At 40.9% G+C, this 24,281-nt stretch overlaps 2 protein-coding genes across 4 annotated transcripts in view; both read right to left on the bottom strand.

Annotated features, from left to right (window-relative positions):
- Window positions 1–17,938, bottom strand: part of ATG7 (autophagy related 7) — an 80,637-nt gene extending 62,699 nt beyond the window's left edge. For 2 of the 3 annotated variants that reach the window (XM_083869578.1, XM_083869577.1), the window contains exons 1-17: window positions 17,901–17,938; window positions 17,119–17,316; window positions 16,485–16,539; window positions 15,415–15,532; window positions 14,532–14,609; window positions 13,932–14,048; window positions 13,240–13,389; window positions 12,557–12,645; window positions 11,499–11,620; window positions 10,139–10,229; window positions 8,734–8,878; window positions 7,918–8,076; window positions 5,175–5,369; window positions 2,793–2,996; window positions 2,457–2,572; window positions 1,788–1,863; window positions 510–590 (exon numbers count right to left, since the gene is read on the bottom strand). In XM_083869578.1, coding sequence (XP_083725704.1) covers window positions 510–590; window positions 1,788–1,863; window positions 2,457–2,572; window positions 2,793–2,996; window positions 5,175–5,369; window positions 7,918–8,076; window positions 8,734–8,878; window positions 10,139–10,229; window positions 11,499–11,620; window positions 12,557–12,645; window positions 13,240–13,389; window positions 13,932–14,048; window positions 14,532–14,609; window positions 15,415–15,532; window positions 16,485–16,539; window positions 17,119–17,290 — 1,968 coding nt within the window. In that variant the 5' untranslated portion in view covers window positions 17,291–17,316; window positions 17,901–17,938. Of the gene's footprint in view, window positions 1–509; window positions 591–1,787; window positions 1,864–2,456; window positions 2,573–2,792; window positions 2,997–5,174; window positions 5,370–7,917; window positions 8,077–8,733; window positions 8,879–10,138; window positions 10,230–11,498; window positions 11,621–12,556; window positions 12,646–13,239; window positions 13,390–13,931; window positions 14,049–14,531; window positions 14,610–15,414; window positions 15,533–16,484; window positions 16,540–17,029; window positions 17,079–17,118; window positions 17,317–17,900 lie in introns of those variants that run through there. The other variant, XM_083869579.1, reaches the window with a different exon arrangement.
- A 2,559-nt stretch (window positions 17,939–20,497) lies between these two features.
- HRH1 (histamine receptor H1) lies at window positions 20,498–21,964 on the bottom strand (the record flags this gene model as incomplete). Its single annotated transcript, XM_083869110.1, has 1 exon — window positions 20,498–21,964. One exon carries the CDS (start codon window positions 21,962–21,964, stop codon window positions 20,498–20,500), a length of 1,467 nt encoding a protein of 488 aa, XP_083725236.1.
- Between the last annotated feature and the right edge of the window lie 2,317 nt (window positions 21,965–24,281).

Raw genomic sequence — 24,281 nt, 5'->3', positions numbered from 1 at the left:
GCAGCACCAGCAGCAAAATGAACAAACTGCTCAAGAAAGAAATGGGAAGAAGCAAATATTTTTCCTTTAATTGTTCATTATTGGTCTGTTTTGTGTCACAAACCAGAAATTTCGACAATTTTGCCTCTTTGGAAAGACACTAAGCTGCAGAAGGCTGAGGAGATTTACTCAGCACACATCAGAAAGGATTTCTTAAATAATACCCATCTCATCCCTCTCTACAAAGCTGAAAGATAATGACAATGCTTCTGTAATCAACTTTTCAGAAATGTCTTGGTCAATCTCTGCTTGGATCCCTCATCTGATGGCAGCATTTATGAGGAGATAAACATGCTAAGAGGTGATGTCAAATAAATAGCAAAAATAGCTAAAAAATTAAGCCTGTGAGGGAAAAAGAACTTTAGCTGAAGTGGGAACAGATTCCAAGCTCTAAGGAAATCAGAAAATGTCAAAAAGCACCCCAAAATTGAGATATAAATATAAAAATAATAGAAGGCACAAAGCCCTACCTTGGCTGAACAGGCCGTGCACTTATCAAATGCCAGGCTGACTGGAAGAACATTATCAAATCTGGATAAAAATCCTCGGATCTAGAAGATGAAAAAACCAAAAAATTACATTATTATTTTAAGTATTTCCAAAATTCAACATGAACTGGACCCAGACATTCCATAAAAAAACATCTGTCATGTTCTAACAGTAGAACTTGTAGTGAATTTATAGTAAGCACATATTACTGTGCTTAGCATATTATTTATTTTATATATTATTTATATTATTATTTATATAATATATATTCTTATATATTATATAACATTATTTTTTATGTACAAATAATGGCACAGCTACCTAAATGCAGCATCAATTCACCAGAAATGGAGGCACAGCACCATCTGCAGTTGGCCTTTCCTCAGTGCAAAGTGCCATGGAAAATAAAAAGTCTGACCACTGAAACACATTTTTTCCCCCATCTCTATAATCTTTACTCTGAACATTTAACTGGTGTGCATTTCTCAGTTATGATGTTAACATGATACTATTGATAGGCAATTTTAAAATTCCAGACCACTGTTTCTGCTGACAGAGGGGGAGCACTGAAAACACTTTGCAGCAGGGTTTGGTCACTTCAGTTGTGAACTCTTTGGAGTCCTGATCATCCTTTTTATTCTGTTTATCACAATGAGCAGATGGCACCAGGAACAGAACTTAACTAACTTCTGCAATACAAATAATAATACCTCAATTTTGAAGTTTTAAAACTGAGTTTTCAAAAAGCTGTAACACATTTGTGAGTAGAGTCTGGGTTGAGTTGAAGTTTCTCTTCACTTCTTTGTATGGATGGTACCAAAACAACGTGAATATTTAGTGATAATAATAATAAGAATAAATAATAATTAAAATCAGCCAACTGACATAATAATTGGGAGTTGGCTGATTTGAATTGTTTTCAAACTCTGAAGAGATTTAAAAAGTGAATTTTAAGATGCTCACACTGGCAGCTCTGATCGAGAAGAGAAAGTCAGAAATTGCTTTATTCACATAAATTCTGCTCCAAACAAATTCCTGCTCAGTGGGTAGCAGGAATTTTGTGTCCATGAGTAGCACAATGCCAGGAACACCCTGCCTGGGCTGTGTGATGGCTTAATATTATTTATATTTATTTATTTATTAATAAACATGGAGTGTCAGTGCTCTGGGGAATGGAACCAGCATTTTTTAAAGGAGACAACATCTGCGATGATCAGTTCCCAGCTCTTAAACAAAAGCTTTTATCACAAATATTTCACCTGGTGAGGAACAAGCCCAAGAGAAGTGGGTGGTTCATTCATTCTGTCATCACTGCTGCTGGCCACAGCATAACCACTGCCAAAAACACAACAGGGAAAATTAGAGCAAGACAACACACTCAGAATTTCCAGTTAGAATGAGGCAAGGAATCTATGTGGAAAGTCTGTTTCATAGGAACCAAGATTCTGCAGGATAAATATAAATAAATCAGTCTGAGACTCATCTTCAACTCCTAAATCACTTTTTCTCTCACAGGTTTTAAAGAGAGAACAATCCTCATGTTCAAGGTGCAGAATTTCAGTGTGATTTCTGGAGCACACACACACTGACTTTTAAATAAGATTTGCTGATCTTGGAGCCCTTCAGGTGCCACACAGCTCCTCATCACACCCAAACACTGGGCAGCAAAGGAAAGCCAAGATTACTAACAGCAATGAAAGACTGAACTGAAATGGAAAGATTCTTAATACCTTTCTGTGGTTAAATTCAGAGAGAGAAGAAAAACTTAAGACTTGATGAGGCAGCTCCCTCATACACTGCACAACATTGCATTAATTTACAGACATTATCCCTCACAGAACTGTCCTTGAGAGGTGATTCCTCCTCCTCCCTGAATTAAATTGGTCTGATTTCTCAGAGAACAGCTGAGGACAGCAGCAATGGCTCACCCTTCTGGATGCTGCAGCACAGAAACCATTAACTCCACTGCCAGGGCTCCAGCCACCATGGCCAGTCCAGGCCGGCTGACCGTGCACTGCTGGTCCAGTGTCCGATCCCTGGTGGACTACAAACACAGACAGCTCTGAAGGGAAGCAGAAACAACTCCAGAGTCACCAGCTGCCCCTGTGCAAAACACCTCTAGGGCTGTGCAAGTCGCAGCTGGGATCTTCTTTACCTCATGTACATCAACACAGGGCAGATCCCTTTGTGAAACACCATTAAAACCACATAAAAATTTTGAGTTGCAACAAAAGAGATAAAACAACATTTGAGGCTCTACTCACATCCCCTGGTGCCACAACATCATTGCAGAAGTAGCAGCCCAGTTTATAGCCAGGGATATTTGAGAAGAGGGAGGATCCCAGCAGATCAGAAGAAGCAGAGGCGTGGCTGGAATGGGAATCACCAGATTCTTGCTGTTTTGGTTTCTTCAGGCCATGCCTCATAACAACAAAAGTGTCAAATCCCAAGGCAGCATTGATGACCAACTGTGAACAATAAAGAGAGAACAACAGATTTTAAGTGAGCCAAAAAGGGAGGGGGAAAGAATAAGCAGCCTCCAGGTTTTTATTCACTGTAAATGCAAAACCCCACATGCTGCAGATGGATGAGCAATCCATTAACTGCATATTTACCACCTTAAACAACATAAACACCAGAGTTTCTGAAAGGTGCAGAATTGCAGATGCCAAGCACTTAGTACAAAACAAACTCAAAATAAAAGCCTGTTTCAGAAAGTCACAGGCCCTTGTCTTTTTCTGTGCCTTTCAGGGCAGTCTGCTCCCAGTGAATGACTCCCTCTCGCTGTTACACAAACTTGTGACAAAAAAGCAACAGCAACTTCGAGCAATGAAATGCCATCTGTTATCCAAACCAATTTCTGCTCAGTAAGGAAAGCAATTAATGATCACTTGTGGGCTTCATCTGCATCTGCTTAGTCCCATGGGGAGCAGGAGCAGCTGTGCTGCACAATTCCTCTTTCCTCACGTTCCCCTTTCTCTCCACTTTGTGGCAAGTGCACAGAGGAATCTGAGGCACAATATCAACACCATCATGACTCCAGCCAGTCAAATATAAAAGAAGATGCACTGCTTCATCTGCAGATACTCTTGATAAAAGTTCTGGTGCAGCACTTCCTCATTTCCCATTCTTCCAGCCAGGAATGATTTAAAAGAAGAGCTCTGAGGGAAGCTGTCTCAAGAATTAGTCATCTTAATTAGCAAGCTTTGAGTCTCAGCATCATTCTCAGTATTCCCAATTATTTCTGCAGATTCTCTTTCAGCCTTGGAGTAGTTTATTTTTCTCAATCCTGAAGTGGAACCCTGCTGTTGAATTTATCCAGGGCTGCAGCAATTAAAAGACTGCATCTTCTCACTGCATCTACCTGTAAAACCTGAATATGGTGCTCCACTTCCAAAATATGAGTAACAGCTGGTATTAGCAGAAATTAATAATATTGTTAAACAATTCCCACTGCAATCAGCTCTCTTCTCAGTTTACTGGCAGGTAACTATTTCATTCTGATTGAGCCTTAATTTAAAAAAAAAAATCATCTGGTTTTGATAAAGAGACAATGGGAAAGTATAAGAGACATACGGAAAAGTATCTTTTGGCACGGATTAACAAAAAAGAAAAACCAAGCAGATTTTCACAAGTTCCAGTGCTCAGCAGAAACAGAGATTGAACCTCTGACATGAGGATTTAGCCCTTGAGGGGTTTGTTTTGGGGAAGGGCTGCAGGAATGGCAAAGATCATCCAGACACTTGAACGATGAATTGGGGAGAACAGGTCTTAGTGCGACCCACAGAGCTGGTTCTGTGCATTTTCCACAAACCATCACTCACCATGTCCTTTATTTCCTGCGGGCCTTTTTGAGAGCTTCAGGACCAAACTGTGCAGTGCTTGAGATATGCAGGTGCCACACAAAATGACATTTGAAGCAGAGCTCCCACTGAGTGTTTACCAACATCAAATATTGAGCATTTGTTTGGACACCTCAAAATTTCCCTCCCTTTTTTCCAGTGACAGAGAATTCCATCTCCTCAGATCAAAGCGATGTTATCAAATCAACCAACTGTGATGCAGACATGCTACACCACTGAGTAACAGAGAAAATATCACTAAGAAGTTTCAAAATTTATCCTCAAAATTATTTGAATGCTGCAAGGAAAAGGGCAGAGAGGCACTGCTGGCCAAGGAAACATGGGAGAGAAGTTTTGGACATCATAAAACCACTCAATCCTGATTGAAGCAGACAGGATTCATATAAAATGTACACATAAAACTCCACATATTGCTGGAAATTCCCAACCATCATATCCATGGTAGAGCAGGCTGGCCCTGGCACTTCCCAGTTCAACAGCCACCTTTGAAAATTTGCTCTTTTTGTCATTTCTGTGCTGTTTTCAAACAGCTCTAACACTGCTGAAAGAGCACAGGTGCAAGCTGCAGAAAGGCCAGGAGGATTAAGGAGGAACTCATGAAATTATAAAGTTACACACACACAACTCAAGTTGTAATTCAGTGAAGCCCTCACTAAATCTCTCCAATGCCAAAGAGAAGTTAATGTGAGCTATAAGGAAATAAATTCCATTTTTCAGGGCCAGGAATGTATTTAAAAGAAAGGAAGAAGGAAAGGAAGGGAACTAAAAGGATCAGCAGAATACCTTCCTCTTGCTGGCTGCAATGACAGCAGGCAGCCAGCGGCTCTCCCGAGTGTCCATCAGCAGGAAAACAACATCGTGGGCATCGATGAGCTCCTCCAGCTTGGCCACATCCCTCTGAGCCTGGGCCATTGTCACCTCAGAAAAATTCACTGGGTGGCCTGGCATGGGGATGCTCATGTTGTAACCTTCAGAGCTCTGGAGGGAAGCAGAGAGAAAATCACCAGTTAGAAGGCAACCTTGTGAATTGGTGTGAAATTCAATATAAATCAGAGGCCAAACTCAATTTCTGTTTGGCACAGTGGCAGCTCTGTTCTTTGCACCTCTCTGGGTGGCAGTGCTGTGCACTAAAGCCACAGTGCTGGAGTTCCTCAGGCTGTGTTTATGCAGAACAGCCTCAGAAAGTCTCAGCAGGCCCAGCAAATAACTGCAAGAACAGAGAGGAACTGCTCCTGATCCCAGGGGTTACAAACATCATCCCAAATATCACCCTATAGCCCTGGTTCATGCCTAAAACGTTTAGTTTTCTGAAATCCCTTTCCCAAGGAATTTTCTGTAAACAAGAGACATATTTCAGTAATAACAAAATTATTTACATGTTTTCCCTAAAAAAAAATCCTCTCTTTTTGAAGTCCCTCTAGTCTGACCAATGTGATTGAAGAGGTTTGTCTTCTTGCCACCAATCAAATTGGTCTGCATAAAATAGTATAAAAAGAAAAACACTTCTCAAAAATAAAGTAATTTTCAACCTTCTAAACTCAAAGTCTTTGTCATCAACCCCAAAGCCAAGCAGCCACATCTACATTTGATTATGATCTGTGATTAAAACTTGTCTCCTGGGTTCTCTTTCCAGCCCCTTCACACACCATTTTAACAGGCTGCAGTTTGTATTTCTGCTGCTGGATCCTGACTCAGTGACAGTATCACACACTCTGCTCTTTATTCTCAGTTCCTGAGGAGAAGGACAGCCTCAGATGATTTCCCTGGAATTCGCCAGCCGTGTGGGAACCTGAGACAGCAAAAAGCCCCTCTGAGATTTGTCACTGCAGGGCTGGAGGAGTTTGTTCCTGTGGCAGGAACATTTCCCTCTCCCAGCCCCTGACTTGGGCAGGGCACACTGAGAGCAAATACTGAGCCGAATCAGCATCTCCACAATGCAGGCACAATGCAAACAATGAATTCACCCCTTTGGAAATGTGTCAGCACAATCTGCCAGCCATCTGCTGCAAGGCAAGGAAGGATGGATCCCTCATTTATCTCACAGAAGGACAAGCCTTGCCAAAGCCTCCCTGCTTGGCACTGCAGGGAAAATTAAAAACCAAAATGTAAAAAAACCTGGATGAACCAAGCACGAAATTCCATGGGAAGAGAGGGAAGGAAGGTTGGTGGAATGTGCCTTTGCACAGACCAATTAATTACCAGCATAACTCATAAATCCAGGTGAGCCAAATAACCAGAAGGGTGAATATACAAAATATCCCTGAGGATAAAAAGAACCAGGCCCATTTAGCAGCTTGGAGAAATAACTGTGGGTAATTTCTGCATTAACCTTTTTTTTCCCCTTTGTATCATCACCACAGACAGCAGGAAATTACTGGGGCAGGCTTTAATTCCAGTTGTCATTTTCTCCTCCAAAAAGTTGTGGTAGGAATACAAAACTCAATCCACGCTGTGCCTGCGTAAAGTATTCATGGATAACTCATCAAGCATGTGCTGCCAAGTGCTGATTGATCAGATCAGCTCAACTGACACTGCTGGTGATTTAGGAGGGCAATTTTTGTTTAATAAATTAAAATAAACAAGCTGGACATCAGCTACACCCAAAAATGGTCAATGAGGTTGTAAATACTAAAATCCTACCAGAATTAAAAAAAAAAAAGCTCAGTCCATGTATTGTAGCTGTAGGAATACAGACAAGTCTGGCAGCTTCAACAATTTTATTTGAATAATCAAAAAAATGACAGCAGTCACCAGGCAAAGTGGCTGAGGTGCATTTTGGCAGCCAAAAACGGGCAAAAAGAGCTCAAAGGGCACATTGGTATTATTTTGAGGATTAAATATTCATATACGTCCCCAAAGAAAGAGCTTGCTCATTCCACAGAATCCTAAAATCTCAGGAACCCAAGAAAAGTTTTAAAATGCCTCCATATTATCCAAAATATTTAGTTACCATCTCATCAAATATTAGAATGACATTAAAAAAAGGGACTGTATGCTGTTCCCTTTGCTGGAAGTTAAAAACTAAGCTAATATCTTCTAATGTAGAAAATAAATTTAGAGAAGATTGCAAATTTGGAGCCTAAAACATAATAGGAAATCTCAAAGATACATTTATTATTTCCCTCAAGACCTGCTCCCAAAGTTAATATACCTGACCTGGCATTACTCAGATTTCCTCAGGACATCCTAGACAGCAAAAATTCACTTCACTATCAATAAGCTACAAGATGACTTCACTATCCTTAATCACATTTCACTACTATAGATGTTTCCCTCCATAAAGCTACCAGGAGCAGAGATTTGAAATCAAGTACTGATTTCATTTCTGAAATAAACACTTTATATTATTAATTTTATTTATTTTATTATGTTTAAAAACCATTTTACTTCTGAAATAAAATCAGTAACCAACAGAACCACCCGCGCCGCGTTTTTTTAACATTTAACTACAAAAACTTGGAACAGCAATTTAACGTAATTTTTTTTTAATTCCCCAGTGATAATAAGATGGAAATAATGATCTTACCACTCCTGGGAAGATTTTCTGCAGCCTTTCTGCTGCTGCCAGAGCCTTGGGCTTGCCCCCACTCAGGCAATCCTCGAACTCGTAGAGTGGCTGCCGCACAGGGTTGGAGTAGGAGATCTTGGCATTGTCCACAAAAGTGATTTTCCTTACCCCCCAGCCCTAAAGGAGAAGAGAATTTAATAAATATTAAAGAGTTTAATTTAATTTTGTGGACACCATTGTCCACAAAAGTGATTTTCCTCACCCCCCAGCCCTGAAGGAGAACAGAAGTTAATAAAGGTAATGACAACAGCTGTGGGAAATCTTTTTGAAGAATGCCACATACTCCATGTTGAGTTTTGTCCACTTTTTTCAGCTACAAAAGCTTTTGCAATTAGAAGCAATTGAAATAAGGGAATAAAAAATTTGGTTCATCTAAATAGAGCATTGAACAGAAATCCCCCCAACTCTGCTGAACTCAGTGGGATGGGGTGAACATCCCTGAAAGGAATTGTCAGCACAGTTATTTCAAGTGCTTCACTGTGAATTTGGTCTTTATATCTTATTAATTTGTTCCAGAATTTCTTTCTTAATACAAATCCAAAATATTCCACCAAGGTTCCCTTACTCTCTAATATCAGCAGAACATTAAGTTATTTATTTCCATTGGCTACAGCTGTCACCTCTTCCCTGCAATTCAGAATATAACTAATGTGTATTCTGTGTGTTTTGATGCAGAGGATGCAGTTTGTCTCTGATGTGCAGCTGGACAAAAAAAAAAAAATAAATACAGAATTTATGAGAAACAGGAGATTATTTGTAAAATTAAGGGTTTACCATCAAGGTCCTTGCAACACTGCAGCCCAGGGTGCCAGCTCCCAGCAGCAGACACTTGGCACTCACAATCTTCTCCAAATCCAGAGTAGGCACCAACCTCCAGCACATCAACTTCAGATTAAGATCCACGGATGATTCTGCCAACCTGTGCCAGGGAATAAACAACAACTGAACCCCCCTGTGCTTCTCCAGCAGAACAATCACTGGGAGTTCAGATGGAGGAGTTAATTTTAAAGGGTTTTTTAAAGGAGAGAAAGAATTCAGCAATTTAACACACAGGTAGTACAAAAACCAAACAGACAGTGGCTTCTGAAAAAGCAACAATCTAAAATTAAAATTTTAGTAATAAGTTTGATGCAAGCATGAAAATAAAATGTTCTCTCAGCCAAGATTCCTGTTGAGGGCTAAGATAGATAATTTATTCATCAATTTTTGTTTCTCTTTTTAAACTACCAGGTTTCCTGTATGCAGTTACACCTGCCCTTAACATGCAATTTTTCACTTGTACCCTAAACTTGTGGGCAGTTCCTTGTGGAAGCTGGAGGAAGAAAATGAAGTAGGAAATCTGTGTTCAAGCAAGGGGAAGATTTTTGTACCCATCAGAACAGAGGGTGTTAAAATTCTCACCAAGCCAAGCCACCACAGCTCTAAGACCCCTGTAAGTTTCCATCACACATCATAAATAAAATCTCTTCAGCACCCAGTAAACTGTTTTGCAGCAAGGATTGAAACAGCAATTCTCAAACCAACACCTCTGTGGGAAGTGCTTCAGTAATTTACACAAGTAAAGAAAGTCAAGTTACCTAAAGAATTAAGAACCCTGAGATGAACTTTATTAAATATCCGTGAAGACACTGAGAATTTCCACAAATGCTTGACAAAAAAGGCTTTGCTTGATGGGCAAAATATGAACCTGAACCATCAGAACAATAAGTTTTTCCAAGGCAAGGACACAGGTGCAAACACTCTGTAACCTCATTCTTTTCAATCCATTGCCCAAACATTATGTACAGAATGATAAAGAATTATTAAAGTCACATTTCCTGAGCTCTTTCCTGGCCCACTCTGACAAATACGAAAGCAGGAACTTTCCCCCGTGTTTATTTTCACTAACACCCTGCAGGGTAGAGAATTCAATGAAATTACCACAAGCCTGTAACACTCTGACCTACATTTCACTCAGTTTTAAATAAATGCATTCTGAATTTTCAACTGGAGCCCAAAACTGCCAAGATTTCTGCTGCAGGCAGTGCAGTGCTCTGTAAAGCTCCTCACCTCCAAAAGGAAAGTCCAGACAATATCCAGAGTATGTTTTACTGCATGTTCTTACCTATTTCACATTTTCATTTGCTATGGATTTAACCCAAGTAAAAAAACATGGGAATTTAAAAGCTAAAAACCAAACCTTTTTGGATCCATGCATTCACTGAGATTCACCATCCTTGGCCCCATGCCTCCCTTTTGGTTCTTCTCCCATCCCACAGCTTTTGGGCAATCTGTTTGAAATATTTAAAACACACAAAAATCAAATCAAACAAACAAACAAAAAACCCACAAAAACCCAAAAAACCCCCAACAAACCCCCCCTCCCAAAAAAAAACCCCAAAATACCCCAACCAAACCCCCCCCAAAAAAAAAGGTCACAAAAACCCAACAAAAACACACACACACACAAAAAAAAACACATTAAAAAAAAAGGAAAGAAAGAATGAAAACCTTAATATCTCAGCACAGAAAAAAAGAAATTTTGTTGGATTTAAAGCTGTTGGAAAAAAACTTATTTTAAACCTGTCCTGGTGTATAAATTTTGCTTTTTACATCAACTGAAAGTTCCTGGAGAATTTCTTTGTTCTCAGGTGTCCCCTGTGCTGTTTTTCCCTGTTCAGCCTCAAACCCAGTACAGAGGTGGCATCATTCCCCCTCAGCTCTTTAATGCCAAGCTCAGGAAATTCATTATTCAGTCAATTTTGCCAATTTCACTCATCATTTCACAGTCTTTAGACCCCATCTGCAAATTCAGTGGAAAATTATATCTCTCCATATATAATATATGTATCTCTCTATATATAATTATATATATATAATTATATATATACTATACATCAATATTAATATATATTATAATATATATCTCCCTGATAGATATATCTCCATTTAATTATATATAATTTAATAATTTGCAACAATGGCACGTGAAGCATTCAGATTTTTTTGCCTGAGGTAGAGAAATTTTGTGTTGCTGTCCAGTACCTGAAAATTAAATATCATATTATCTTTTACCTTTTAACATTTCAAGTCTATTCCTTTAAAATCCACCTGGGTGTGTCACTATGGGATTAAAGGAACAATTCCACCTTTGGGGCAGGTTTTGATCATTTTAGAAATTCTCCAAGAATTTTCCATCCCATAAATCCACTGTCACTTTTTGCCTGAGGGCCTGTATACAAATTCAACAACAAAAAAATGAGCCAAATTGTTGTTTTATTATATTTTTTATGACACCAGCAGGACTTTTCTTGCTTTTTAATTAGAAACACAATTAGAGGCGGAAAACAAATTAAGAGAGAATATTATTCCCTCTTCTTTCTTTGTCCTAAAAGGAACCACTTCCTTTAGAGACATTTCACAGAAATTCAAACAATTTAAAACCCATTAGAAATAAATCACTCTAAGTAACCATTTTGTAGCAGTAACTTATTTTGCCATGTCAGCACTGATTAAGAAGGGAACAAAAAAGGGGAAAAGAAATGTTTTGAATGGATTACCTGGGCCCAGGGGTGTCTCTGGCAGTTTGATTTCAAAGATGATGCTGTGTGTGATGTCCCTCACCCCTTGCATGGTCCTGTCTCTGAAGCAGAGCACTTCAACCCTCTGCAGAACACTGCCCCTGCCATGGAAATAAAAGAGAAATACAGACAGACATGCAATTTCTGTAATAGAAATTAATAAAAATGCTGTTTTAACCAGCATTTCACACAGGTTTAGTGAATTTTCTGAATGAGGCTTTTTGTTGTGGTACTGAACATTGCTGTCTTTGTCAGAAAGAGAAATAATTGCTCAAGTGTAAGAAAATGACTGGTTTGGTGTGAAACAAAGCAATGCAACTGTCAGCCTGTCCTTGCATTCAGCTATATAAATTTATTTATTTACCGAACAAAGTGCAGATTGAGAGGAATAAAAAGCAGAAGAGCACCAGAGCTTTTGCTGTGCCATCAAGATCCTCAGAGTTCTCAACATGTCTAATTTTTCCTCTTTATGATTCAAATTCCCGAACAAAAAATGAGAATTTTAGTGCCTAAACTCCTCTGAACCCCAAGGCTGTGTAAATGTAACACCCAAGTGCAACCTAATTACAGTTTTGTTACAGCAACCCAGATTTATTTGATAATTTAAATCCTTTCTTTCAAAAGCCAGAGTGTAAAACTCCGTCTCATCCTCCCATCTTCTCCCCAACAAAAAATTCAAGCAGTACAAGAAGAAAAGCTAAGAATATCTGATTTTTACAATGTAAGTCTGCTATTACTTGACATTAATTAATGATATAAATTCACAGAATATTCTGAATCAGATTTGACACAGCTGGGGGGGTGTTGGCAGGGTGTGAAGCTGCCATTTCCAGGTCAGGATTAGGATTAATAAGAATTTGTGACTGACTGAGAAGTAAAAAACCAGAAAAATGCACAAAATCAGAATCACTCCGAGTGGGGAATGGAAAATAGCAAAATCTCAGATGGGTGATATGAGTGAAATGCCATGGGGAGAAAAACATCTCATTTCGTATCAACCAATAATTAATCTTTATGGGAAAGAATAAAGCAGATACCATTTGTGAGCTGCCAGGATCAGGAAGTTTCTCAGTGGCCATCCTGGATACTGGGATAAATTACAGGGATCATAAACTCCAACTGTCACCTGCAAATCAAATTGTTCTATGTGAGAAGTCATCTATCCACAGCCATGCCAAGATTATTTGGCATTTTTTAAAATAAAAATTCTGGACAGGGCAGGCCTACAAACACGTTTTGCATATTTATAAATACATAAAAAATATATAAGTTTTATAGAAGATATATAAGTTTTATATAAATTTACGTTTATGTAAAATATAAATAAACATAAATTTATTTATATATATATTTATTTCATATATATATATATATTTAATTCGTGGTCAAACCAGGTTTTAATCAAGGTTTTTTCCACAGCTTTGAGATTTATTCAGTTTGGCCTCTTTAGGGACACTGCAATAAATGCAATACCTTAAAAACACAATTACGAGAGAAATCCAGCAACTGAAGCCTTGCTCCCAATGCAAAATTCTACATTGATTTTGGGATTATCAAAAAGAGAAAGGGCACAAGGCAGCAAGAGATCAAATCAAACAGAAAACAGCATAAAAATCACTTTACAGCCATCCTCAAGACACAACCACTGTGCCCAGCTCAGTATCAGAGCTTCAAACCATGCCCAGATTAAACATTTAAATTTATATAAAATTCTCATTACTTTTCCTCCTTGGTCTTGAAAGAAGGCCTCCCAAGTTTTCAGCAGGGATATCACCACAGAATTATTGTGATATTTAATTAAGAAATAAGGCAAGGCTGTCACCCCCTCCTGCTGGCAGAGCTCATCGTAGCCTTTCTGCAGGGCTTGTATCTGGAAGTGGAAACACAACTCAGCTACCAGTTTGAACAATTCTGAACTCTGATACCAAAAATCAAAAAAATTGTTCAGCTTTTCTCCTAAAAAATAAAAATAACCTTCTTTTTCTTATCTAATCACGCATTTTATTAATAATTCTGTGATTTTTATGAGTTGGCTCACTCAGGGGATGCCCCTTTATAAAGGTTTCTTTTAAATAAGTTTCAAAACCAAAGCTATATACATAACTGCATATTAATTTTAATTTTTATTACAGCTTAATAAATATTCTCAAAAATAAATATATTATATATATATCTTAGAATAATCACCTCTTCAAGACTCGTTTGCAATATCTGCATCTAAACTGAGACAATTTAAACAATCATGGAACAAAAGGTAAACAAAAAAACACCATGGAAATAAAAAAAGTGAATATTTTAAAAGAAATTGGAGTCTCCAATTAATTCAGCTTTTGGGAACAAAAAATTTTGAGTTTTAAAGCTGACAGAAGTTCCCAGTACAGCAGAATTCATAATATTTAGGATTTTGAGTACCTGAGTTAGTGAGAACCTGTCCCCAAGACACACAGGTTTCTGAGTGATGTCAATTCCATCAGGGAAGCAGAGAGCAGGGTAACAAAACCAGTAATAGAAATGATACTTTTTTAAATCCTAGGGAAGAAAAAATTAATTGTAAAATTAGATAATAAAGAGATATATCAAAGTGCAATATATAATACTAATTATAATACTAATATTAATAATTTATGATTTTAACCATGGGAACCACATGGATCTTTAACCTCACAAAGATTTTAGGAGATCATAAAAAACCAAAAAACTTCCATATGTTTTTATTTAAGATTTAAACAATGTGTGTACAATCCTTCAGGTTTTGTTAGCTGGAGCATTTAGTAAAACTCTCAATTTATTAAACATGAAGCAGCTGCTCTACTTTTACTGATATCTGTAAGGACATCAGGTAATCTTAAACATTTTTAGAAAATAATATAAAAATATACTAATGCAGTGTTATTATTAATACACTAATATTAATGTAATAATAAAATACATTAATACTCTTAAAAAGTAACCATTTTGCTATTTCCACTACAAGTAGGAGACACAAATGATCTACAAATCATCTGTACTCACTGCAAATGTCAGCAGCAGGAACCTGTTCATGAGCATTGGGTTCTCCAGAGCAGCCCCAGACTTGATTGATTCCCAGATCTGCCACAGATTGTGGGGACAAGAAGGAAGAGAAAGGGCAGAGAAACACCAAGAGAACTTGAGAAAAGCTGCAAAAATCTGTAAGTCTTCCAGCTACCTTTAAAGCATGCAAATAAACACTCACTGTGATCTTTTCTAACTGAATTCATCCATTGTTATCTGTGTTAAAAGGATTTTTAAAGGTCACACAACAGGGAATTACAAAGGCACAAGAATGCAAAAAATTCCTGGTTTGGAGTGAAGGTATGCATGAAAACTTTGTTACTCGAGGCAATTAATTAAAGGAATCAAGGACTGGTCAAAATAAAACATTTTAAATTTGACTTTCACATCTCCCCAGGCTATGAGATTAAATTAACTGGTGACAGTGCAGTTAGACCAGCTCCTCTGACACATCTTCTCCTTACTTTATCTCAGGCCTCTTGCTGCTGTAGAGCTTCCCCATCTCTTTGTCACACAGATAAATTTAAACCTCAGTAATCTGAGGTGTAAACCAGGCACTGCTGAGTTTTTGGTATAAAGAGAAATGTTAAAAATGTGCTGATATATTTCAGAATTCAAGTCCCTGGCAGCTCCAAGAGCACTGTAGAGTTTAAAATGGTGATGGAGTTCTCCAAGTAAAATTAGTTATCATTAATTAAATGTAGAGAACAGTAAAAAGCAAACACTTAACTCTTCCCTCCAGAATAAGCTAAATCCTGAGGCCACTCAGGACTGGAGTATCTCCAAATTTGGGGCAGAGTGATAAGCACCACAAGTGGAAAAAGGACTTGGAAACACTCTGTGATTTGATTTTAAACCTCACCTCATTTGCTTCCTTGTCCAGAAGTGATTTCTTATCACAGGATTTGAAAGTCTCCAAAGTGTTGGTATTATACAGAGTTCCAAAAGCAGGACAGCAACGTGCTGGTATGGAAGCATTTCTGAAAAAACAGGAGGGAAAACTCTGGGAAGTAACACAGTCAGCAGCAGCAGCATGATCTGTCTTCAGGTGGAAACTTCAATTATCAAATGATGAGGCACGGGAACTGAGTTAACACCTCCTCTAATGAAAACACCTTTATGAGCATGGATTGATGAAATACATCAAAAATACATCTGGCATCTGTGTCTTCTCCAAGCAGAGTGACACCAAATCAGGGATTGAAGCTTTTAAATTCTGGTCAAATAGAGGCCACCTGTGACAAATGGGATTTGCACTGAGAAAAACTGATTTAAGCTGAATTTAGATGGTCAGTGTTGTCCTCACCTAAAGACTGACTTAAAATTTGATGCTTAAAACACCCCCAGAGAAATGATTGAGCAGCTTCTATAGTTTGTAGCATCATCAGCTGGAGAAGCTGCTGTTTGCAAACAGCATTTTAATTTTGAAATAAATTAGGTAAAAACCCTATAATATTCCCTTAATTTACAGATCAGACTGACTTCATTACCTCCTTTAACACTGTTCTCAAAACCTGATATTTTTCCAGTCATAACAGATAAACACTTTGGAAGAGATTACAGTGTAACAACCAGGGACTGTAAAAACAATTTGAAATCCTAGTTAAAGCTATAAGGGAAGGACTCAAGTGTCTAAAAAAGCCTCCCTAATGCAAAAAGCCGAGCAAACAGGAAAAAAAAAAAAAAAAAAAAAAAAAAAAAAGGTATTTTATATAAACATACATGCAGAAAGTGAGTGAATTTGAGAATTCAGAATATTTTAAATTCAACCAGGAGGAGTTAATTTTTTGTGACTCAAAGCAGTCTCTCCACTGTTATAAAGTTCATTAAAATGTTATTTATTCTCATGTAGAGTTTCTCTAACTAATATATCAATTTTATGCCAGGAAAGTGTCTTCACACGAACTAAGGTAAAGTACAGCCCGTACTTACATATCAAAGGCACTAAACTCCAGTGTCAATCGAGCTGGCAAACCCAAAGGATCACCTGGACAAAAAAAAAGCAGCAACAAAGCTCCTTTTAAGCTGAAATACTCCAGTTATTTTTGTTGATGTAAATAACCCAGTGAAACATACAAAATACCCAGTGTAACATACAAAGTATCCATTGAACATACAAAATACCCATTGATACATTTGTTTTTTGTTGATGTCAATGACCCAGTGCAACATACAAAATGCCCAGGGAAAGTTTGTTTTTTGTTGATGTCAATGACCCAGTGAAACACAGAAAATACTCAGTGAAACATACAAAATACCCAGTGCAACATACAAAGTATCCAGTGAAACATCTGGGTTTTGTTGATGTAAATTACCCAGTGAACATACAAAAATCACAGCCACGCTTTCTAGTGTTTCAGCAAAACATCTAAAATATACCAGATACTTAGAGGAGTGCCAGGAGAAACCTAAACTAGTAAAAAGAGTTTGTACTGAAATATACCAGATACTTAGAGGAGTGTGGGGAGAAACCTGACCTGGTAAAACACAGTTTGTACTGAGATGTATCAGACACTTAGAGAAGTGCCAGGAGAAACCCGAGCGAGTCCAAAGAGTTCTTACGGACCGTTGTAGTAGTAGCCCTTGATGCCCTTGGGGGTCTCGTCCAGGCGGTACTCATTGAGTTTCCTCTGGGTCAGCTCGTGCCAGAAGCCGGCGTCCAGGGCGCTGCTGAAGGGCGCGAACTGCAGCCGGGACAGCGCGGCCCCGCCGGGATCCCCGCCCGCCGCCGCCGCCATGCCTCGGCTCGGCTCAGCTCCGGGGCCTGGGGGGAGAAACACGGGGGGCTGCGGGGACGGGACACACCGGGGACACGACCCAACATGGACCGGCCCCGGCCCCGAACGTGGACGTGGCACCGGGCCTGTACACTGACACGGGACAGGGACCGAACACGAACATGGCATCAGCCCTGTACATTGACAGGGCCCCGGCTCCGCACAGCGACATGGGACTGGCACCGGGACTGACAGCGACACCGCACAGCGACACGACACCGGGACTGGCCCCGCACAGCGACACGGGACCGACACGGGACCAACACGGGACCGGCCCCACACAGCGACACGGGACTGGCACCGGGACTGACAGCGACACGGCCCCGGCCGCTCGGCACTGGGCAGCCTCCGCCTCGTCTATACGTGACTGCAGCCCCGGGGAGCCGGCTGAGGGCCGCACACACCGACCGCGGGGGCTGCAAGGGGCAGTGCGGAGGGGACGGTGCCGGTGCTGTGACCCCGAGGGGGCAGTGGCGGGGGCAGGGGCAGTGCTGGTGCCAGGGGCCGGCGGGACCCGAAAGAAGCCGACAGGAGCCGATAGGACCCGACGGGACCCACCCGCTCCTCTCACCGGCTGCACTGCTCGTTCCGCACTTCCCGCATCGCCGGCCTGCGCACACCGGTGACGTCACCCCCGCCGCGCGCAGGTGACGGGGAGGCGCGGAATGATTACGTCACGTCACGGTGGGCGGGCATGCCCTGAGGCGGGACCTGGGGTCTCGACCCTGATCCCGGTCCCGTTGCCAATCCCAATCCCGGTCCCGTCGGGATCTGGCGGTGCCCGCCCGCCCTCGGTAGCATCCCTCGCCCTCGGTAGCATCTCTCGCAGCCAGGGCCGCCGGCTCAGGCGGGCCGTGCCCCGCAGCGCTCGAAGCCGTGTGTCCGCAGTCCTGCTCCGCCTCCCCGGCACACGACAGAGCCCTCACAAAATCTAATGGAGTTATTTCAGATAGTGAGAAAAGGCCAAAATATGCGCCTGCACTAACGTTTCCTGTCCTGAAAACGCAGGGCAAAGCACGATGAGGGTTCCCTGCAGGCCGGGGTTCGCTCCTGCCCCAGCAGGTGTCCCCAGTGCGCGGGGAACGCGCCGGCTGAATTCTGTGCCTGCAGCACCAGGTTCATCCCACCACACCTCCATCCCTGAAACCTCCAGGCTCTCCTGCTGTTCTCTGGAAGCTCCGTGCCCTCTGACCTTGGCTGTGAAGTGAAAAACGCTGAAAGTATTTTACAGGAAACCACGCCTGAAAGATTCTCTTGAGCCATGGCCCCACGTTGGTGGGAGGCTTCCCCTCTTGTTACCTAATTTTCTTTCCTCTGCTTCTCTCACATTCCCTCACAGAGGGACTGGAATTGCCTGTTCAGTGAAATAAACTGAGAAATTTTCTTAGGTGCTTGCAATTTAAAATAGGCATTATCCCATTTTCCTGTTTTATTGTTATCTGATAGCTATAAAATGTGGCTATCACAAATCTCTCCTATCAACACAGTTACACAAAGATCATTGGTAAAATGACTTGAGATAAAAAATATTCTGACAGCTTTATTTGCCTGGGTTTAGCTCTTTGAGTGTTCTTTATTTTTACCAAAGGTTTTTATCAGTCACCATCATTTTTAGACCAGTTTTCAATGGTCCTGCTGAGGTTTTGTCATGTATTGTACATTTTAAAGTCAGAAAAGGCAATTTGCATGATCAACAGGACAGATTTCTTGATGAATCTCAGCAGCCCTTGGGTAAATGTGTTTATCAGCACTAATAACTGTGGCTGGCTTTTATTTCTTCATCTAAATTACCATCCATTTTGGCCTGAATTGCTATTGCGAATCAGAATAAAAAAACTCCAATTTAATGGATGTGAAGCTCAGCAATTGTTTGTGAAAGGCCAGGGCTTAGAGAATGTGTTGTAAAGGTTCTGTTCTCTACTCCAAAAAGGTGCATTTTACTACTTGTGCAGGTGTTCTTCCTGCAGGGAAAAACTTGCCTGAATTCTGAAATGAATTTTGTTCTCTCTCTGCATTTTGCCTGATTTGTCCTGGATTTAAGTTTCCTAATTGCAGTTTTTCCTGTGTGCAACTTGAAACCAAAGCCAATTGGTCTCTGAACCTTGCATGATACACTGAAATAGACTGAATTTCAGTGTATTCCTTTAGCACATTTCCCCAATTTATTAAAATGCAGATATATTAGGGCTTCATTTAATACCGAATCCTTTAAATACAATTAAGAAAGTGTTCAGGGTGTGGGAAATTCATCAGCACAACAAAAGGGATGAGAGGACTTTCTTTTTAATTTGTAACACCAAAGCCAGCCCAGCTTTCAGCTGTGCTCCAACATTTTTGTCTCTTTTCCAGCATCAAGTATTCTATTATTGTGTTTTTCCCCTGAAATATTTGACAGCAAGATTTATGAAATACAATTAAATATAAAGGGTAAAAAAAAGGTAAACATATTTCATTTCTCATATTTCAACTACATTCTGCAGGTCTAGAAACAGCAGCACACCCTTCTGGAGCAGATGGTGACAGTACATTGAGCATGGAAACTCTTTTGGGACATAAAAATTCTACTTTTTTTTCCAGCAAAGTTAATATAAGCATGATATCAAAGAGATACAGTAGGATACACACTAAAACTTGATGTTTGATGAAATTTTGTGATTTGGAGGAAGGTATAAATAAATAAGGGAGGGTTTTTTGACAGTTTTTTTAACAGTTGGAAGTTCTATCTTTGACTGTGCCAAGTACCTCCACTTGCAAATCTCACTTCACCAGCAATGTGTTTAATGGAGTAAGTTGAGAGAGAAAAATGTTTCTGGCCAATCACAGAAATGTGATTCTTCCCTTTCTGTGGATCAATAACTTACAATCACTAAAGATGTGTATTTGTATCTCCATTTCTGTGATGGGAGTGGTGATCTCAAATGGTAAAAGCTGACAGCAGTGTAACAGTTCATACATTGACCTCAAGCTTTTCAGATTCTTGATCTGAAGTTGCTCTTAAAATGTGTTAAAACTATTAAATGCATGTTTCCCATTTTTACTAACACTTCTTTATAGACCACATTTGGCCAAAGTCTTTTACTTTTCAAAGTACCCATCCTTTGAAACTGGAGCACTTTGGTTTGGTTGAACTCCTGAGCTGCACTTGAGCTTCAAAACCCCAGACCAGCATCAATGAATGTGAAGGATCTTTTTAAAAGTCTTCTTGAAATTGTGGTTGCAGAGAGGATAGAGGAAGGGGTTTAGGGTGGAGTTGATGTAGCCCAGCCATATGGTGAACTTGTGCAGTTCTGAGAGCTGCTCCTGGTCGTGGAAGGTGACCACCAGGAACAGCACAAAGTAGGGGATCCAGCAGAGCATGAAGGCTGCCATGATCACCCCCAGCTGCCTGGCTGCCTTCCTCTCCCTGTTCCCGTGCCGGTGGCTGCTCCTGGAGTGGCTGTGCAGGGTGTGCCAGGTTTTCCTCAGGAACGTCAGCCCCCTGGACTCCCTGTGCTCTGCCCCTCCCTGAGCACAGCAGGCTCCTCTGGGGCTGGGGCTGGGCTGGGCACGGGGGGCCACCTCAGTGAAGGTGTGGTTGTCTGATGCCATGCTGGAGTCACTGTCCTGGCAGCCAGGCTGCTCCTTATTCCCACGTTTCTTGGTGGCACACACCCTTTTCTTCCCTGCTTTATCCAAGCCAGGCTCAAGCTTGGCTGTGCTAAGAGAGAAACAGCTCCACTTTGGGACCTTCCCATTACTCACTGCCTTGGAAGCCTCGTCAGGATTGTGGGAATGAAGCCCTGCCTCTACTTTCTGTGTCTCTGGGGAGCTTTGCTTGTCTGTGCCAGGGCCATTCTCACCTGGGATTTGCTTCTGGAGGAAAATACTCTTCTCATCCCTTGTCTTAGTCTGATTTTGCACATTGGTTTTCTCCCTGGAAGACCAATAAGATCCACTGGAGAGCTCTCGGTGCTGGCAATGCTTTCGGACCGCCCTGAAGATCTTGCAGTAGAACCACAACATGAGCAGGGAGGGCAGGTAGAAGTTGAAGATGGCTGTCAGCACTTTAAACCAGGTCACCTGGGAGAACTCCGTCTCGCACTTGTCCTGTGGCACCCTCCTGTGCCCGTGGTTGGCAAAGGCGTGCCAGCCCAGGATGGGGATGACCCAGGTGAAGGAGAGCAGCCACGCCCCCAGGATCAGGAGCAGGGCTCTCATCTTGGTGCGGTACTTGAGGTACCTCAGCGGCTGCTGCACCGAGCGGTACCGGTCCATGCACAGGATGAAGAGGTTGAAGATAGAGGCCGTGCTGGCCACGTAATCCATGGAGAGCCAGAACAAACAGGCTTCCAGCCCCAGGGGCCACCTGGGGCTCAGCAGGTCCACCATGTTCAGGGGCATCACGGCTGCCCCCACGATCAGGTCGGCGATGGAGAGGCTCACGATGTATAAATTGCCCACGGTCTGCAGCTTCTTCTCTGTTTTCACAGCACACAGCACTAAAATGTTCATGATGATGGTGGTCAGGGAGATGCTTCCCAGGAACAGGCCTAGCACAGTCCAGGGAGCGTTGCTGGAGGTCTCTGTTGTGTTGTTGGACATTTTTTTGTGGGTACAGAGAGTGAGAATCCCAGTGGACGTCCAGGCCTTGGACATTCAGTCATGGTTTGCACTCCTGGATGAAAATGTGTTGGGTTGCTTGGAGATTTTTATTTCCAGAACTAGAGAAAAGAAAAAAAAAAAAACATACTCAATCACTGTAGTAATAAGATAATGAAGCTAATTTATGCCTCAGCTCTGCACTATCCCTTTTAGGACTTTCCTAAATAACAGGTTTTTGCAACATTTTACATACAGGTAATCTGTGTTTTATGAAGCCCCACTTAGCAATCCCAAACAGTTTTCATAGAGCTTTATCTATTTCTGGCCCCAGAATCTGAAGAAGAAATTTGATTCCTCACAGTTTTAATTCATTATATGTCATTAAACAGCTGATCATGAGCCATAACATAAACTCCATATCAGCAAACCAATTTAAAATGTGGTAGTAAAAGAGCAAGATTAACATATTTTGTACTAAATAATTTAAACAAGCCAGTGCTTATTTACAACCTCCATCTAACAGTTTGGGAATCCAGCAGTTGGCAGTCAGTAGGCAGTTAGTCAAATTATAGGTAATGAGTAATCTCTTCCTACACAATTTAGGCTCACACAGATTTCAAACATTTAAAGATGCCAGGCCTATTTGAGATAAAATGCAATATAAAAGGATTTTTCAGGATTAAAAAGCATCTTCTGCTTCCCAGCTGCTAACTTCATGTATTGATCCACATATATTGATTAATAATATCTTGGGGCAAATGATCAATTGACCAAATTCTGCCTCCAGTCCATTGATGAAAATTGTCTGTGAGGGTGACACACATTTTGTGCCATTTCACAGCTTGTCTGACTTTATGTTCTGGTAAATCCCTTAAAGCAATGAGGAAGGAAATTGAGACTGTAAATATATTTGCTCAGAGTATTTACACAACTGGCATTGAGATATGCACGGGATTTCTCACCCTCATAACTCTAAACATGACCAGAGCAATACAATGCAACAGATTGTTCAATAATCAGCATTTCCTATTGAAATTCAGTGATGCAATACTTCATTTAACTTTATCCTTTTTATTCCAGTAATCAGGCTTTAAGCTCAAATGATTTGTGTTTCCTTATGAGAGGTCAAGTTCCTTCTTGCATGGGCTTTACTCACAGGTGAGTGTTGGGAGAGGAGCTGTGCCCTCGGTGTCAGCAGCATCCACAGGCAGAGGGATGAGGAGCATCCTGGGGAGTGCTGTGATCCTGGATTCCTTCAGGTTCTGCCAGCACAATTCCTCTGTGGCAGCTGCTCACAGGTCACAGAGCTCTCGAGCATCTCCTGAGAACGAGGACAGAAATTATTCTGTGGATGGTGAGGACAGAAACTACTCCATGGATGGTGAGGACAGAAATTCCTCCATGGATATTGAGGACAGAAACTACTCCATGGATGGTGAGGACAGAAATTCCTCCATGGATATTGAGGACAGAAACTACTCCATGGATGGTGAGGACAGAAATTCCTCCATGTTTGGTGAGGACAGAAAACACTCCATGGATGTTTAGGACAGAAACTACTCCATGGATGTTAAACCAGCATGTCTGGAAAGAGGTTACATCCCAGTCTGTCTTTCTCTCCATCTCTTCAAGTGTTTTTAAATTTAAATGTACAGGGCATGGCCAAGGCAAGGAGCTGATGTAACAACTGGAATGACTGATCTTCACTCCCACATATTTCCATTTAAATATATGGTAAAATAAAGGGAGAAAAGGCAACTTTGTTAAGTCTGCAACTGAAAAAATCACCAGCAAAGAAATACCAGCTGGTGAGAGAGCTCTCCTTGGTTGTATATGGAGTATATGAACTGCATTTGGGCTTGGACTGGCTGATCTGCAGAGATCCCTCCAGCCCTAACAATTCTGTGAATAAAGCAGCAGGATGCAGTAAATGGTGTTCACTGCTTCCCAAACTTTCTCCTTAGCCCTGCTGTGGTTGGATAGGGCAGGATTTAGGAAGCAACTTGCAGAATTGATCTGGGCTATTCCTGCTCCAAAGAAGGTTAATGTGCCCTTTCTTCAGGAGATACTGATGTAATTCCTTATCTCTACCCCAGTTGCCAGTAGAGGAAACCAATAATAATGAATAAACGGGGTTTAATGTTTGCACAGTTTAATTACACTGAAACAAAGTTCACTAAAAACAGATTAAAAAAAAAAAAAAAGACAACCAGCCCAAACCTTGGATTGCTTTGTGGAAGTTCTAAACCCTGACCTTACCACGAAATGCCTCTTTAAGTTTTGCTGTCTGTGAAGAGCTTTTTCTACAGGGAAGCTCAGCAATCATGATTTGTTATTGTATTACATTTCCAAGGAACAAGACTCAACTGGG

This window comes from Zosterops lateralis (genome assembly GCF_965231275.1).
Source record: "Zosterops lateralis genome assembly, chromosome: 11".
Classification (NCBI taxonomy): domain Eukaryota; kingdom Metazoa; phylum Chordata; class Aves; order Passeriformes; family Zosteropidae; genus Zosterops; species Zosterops lateralis.
Note: the sequence above shows the minus strand (reverse complement) of the source record. Positions and strands in the feature narration are given on the sequence as shown.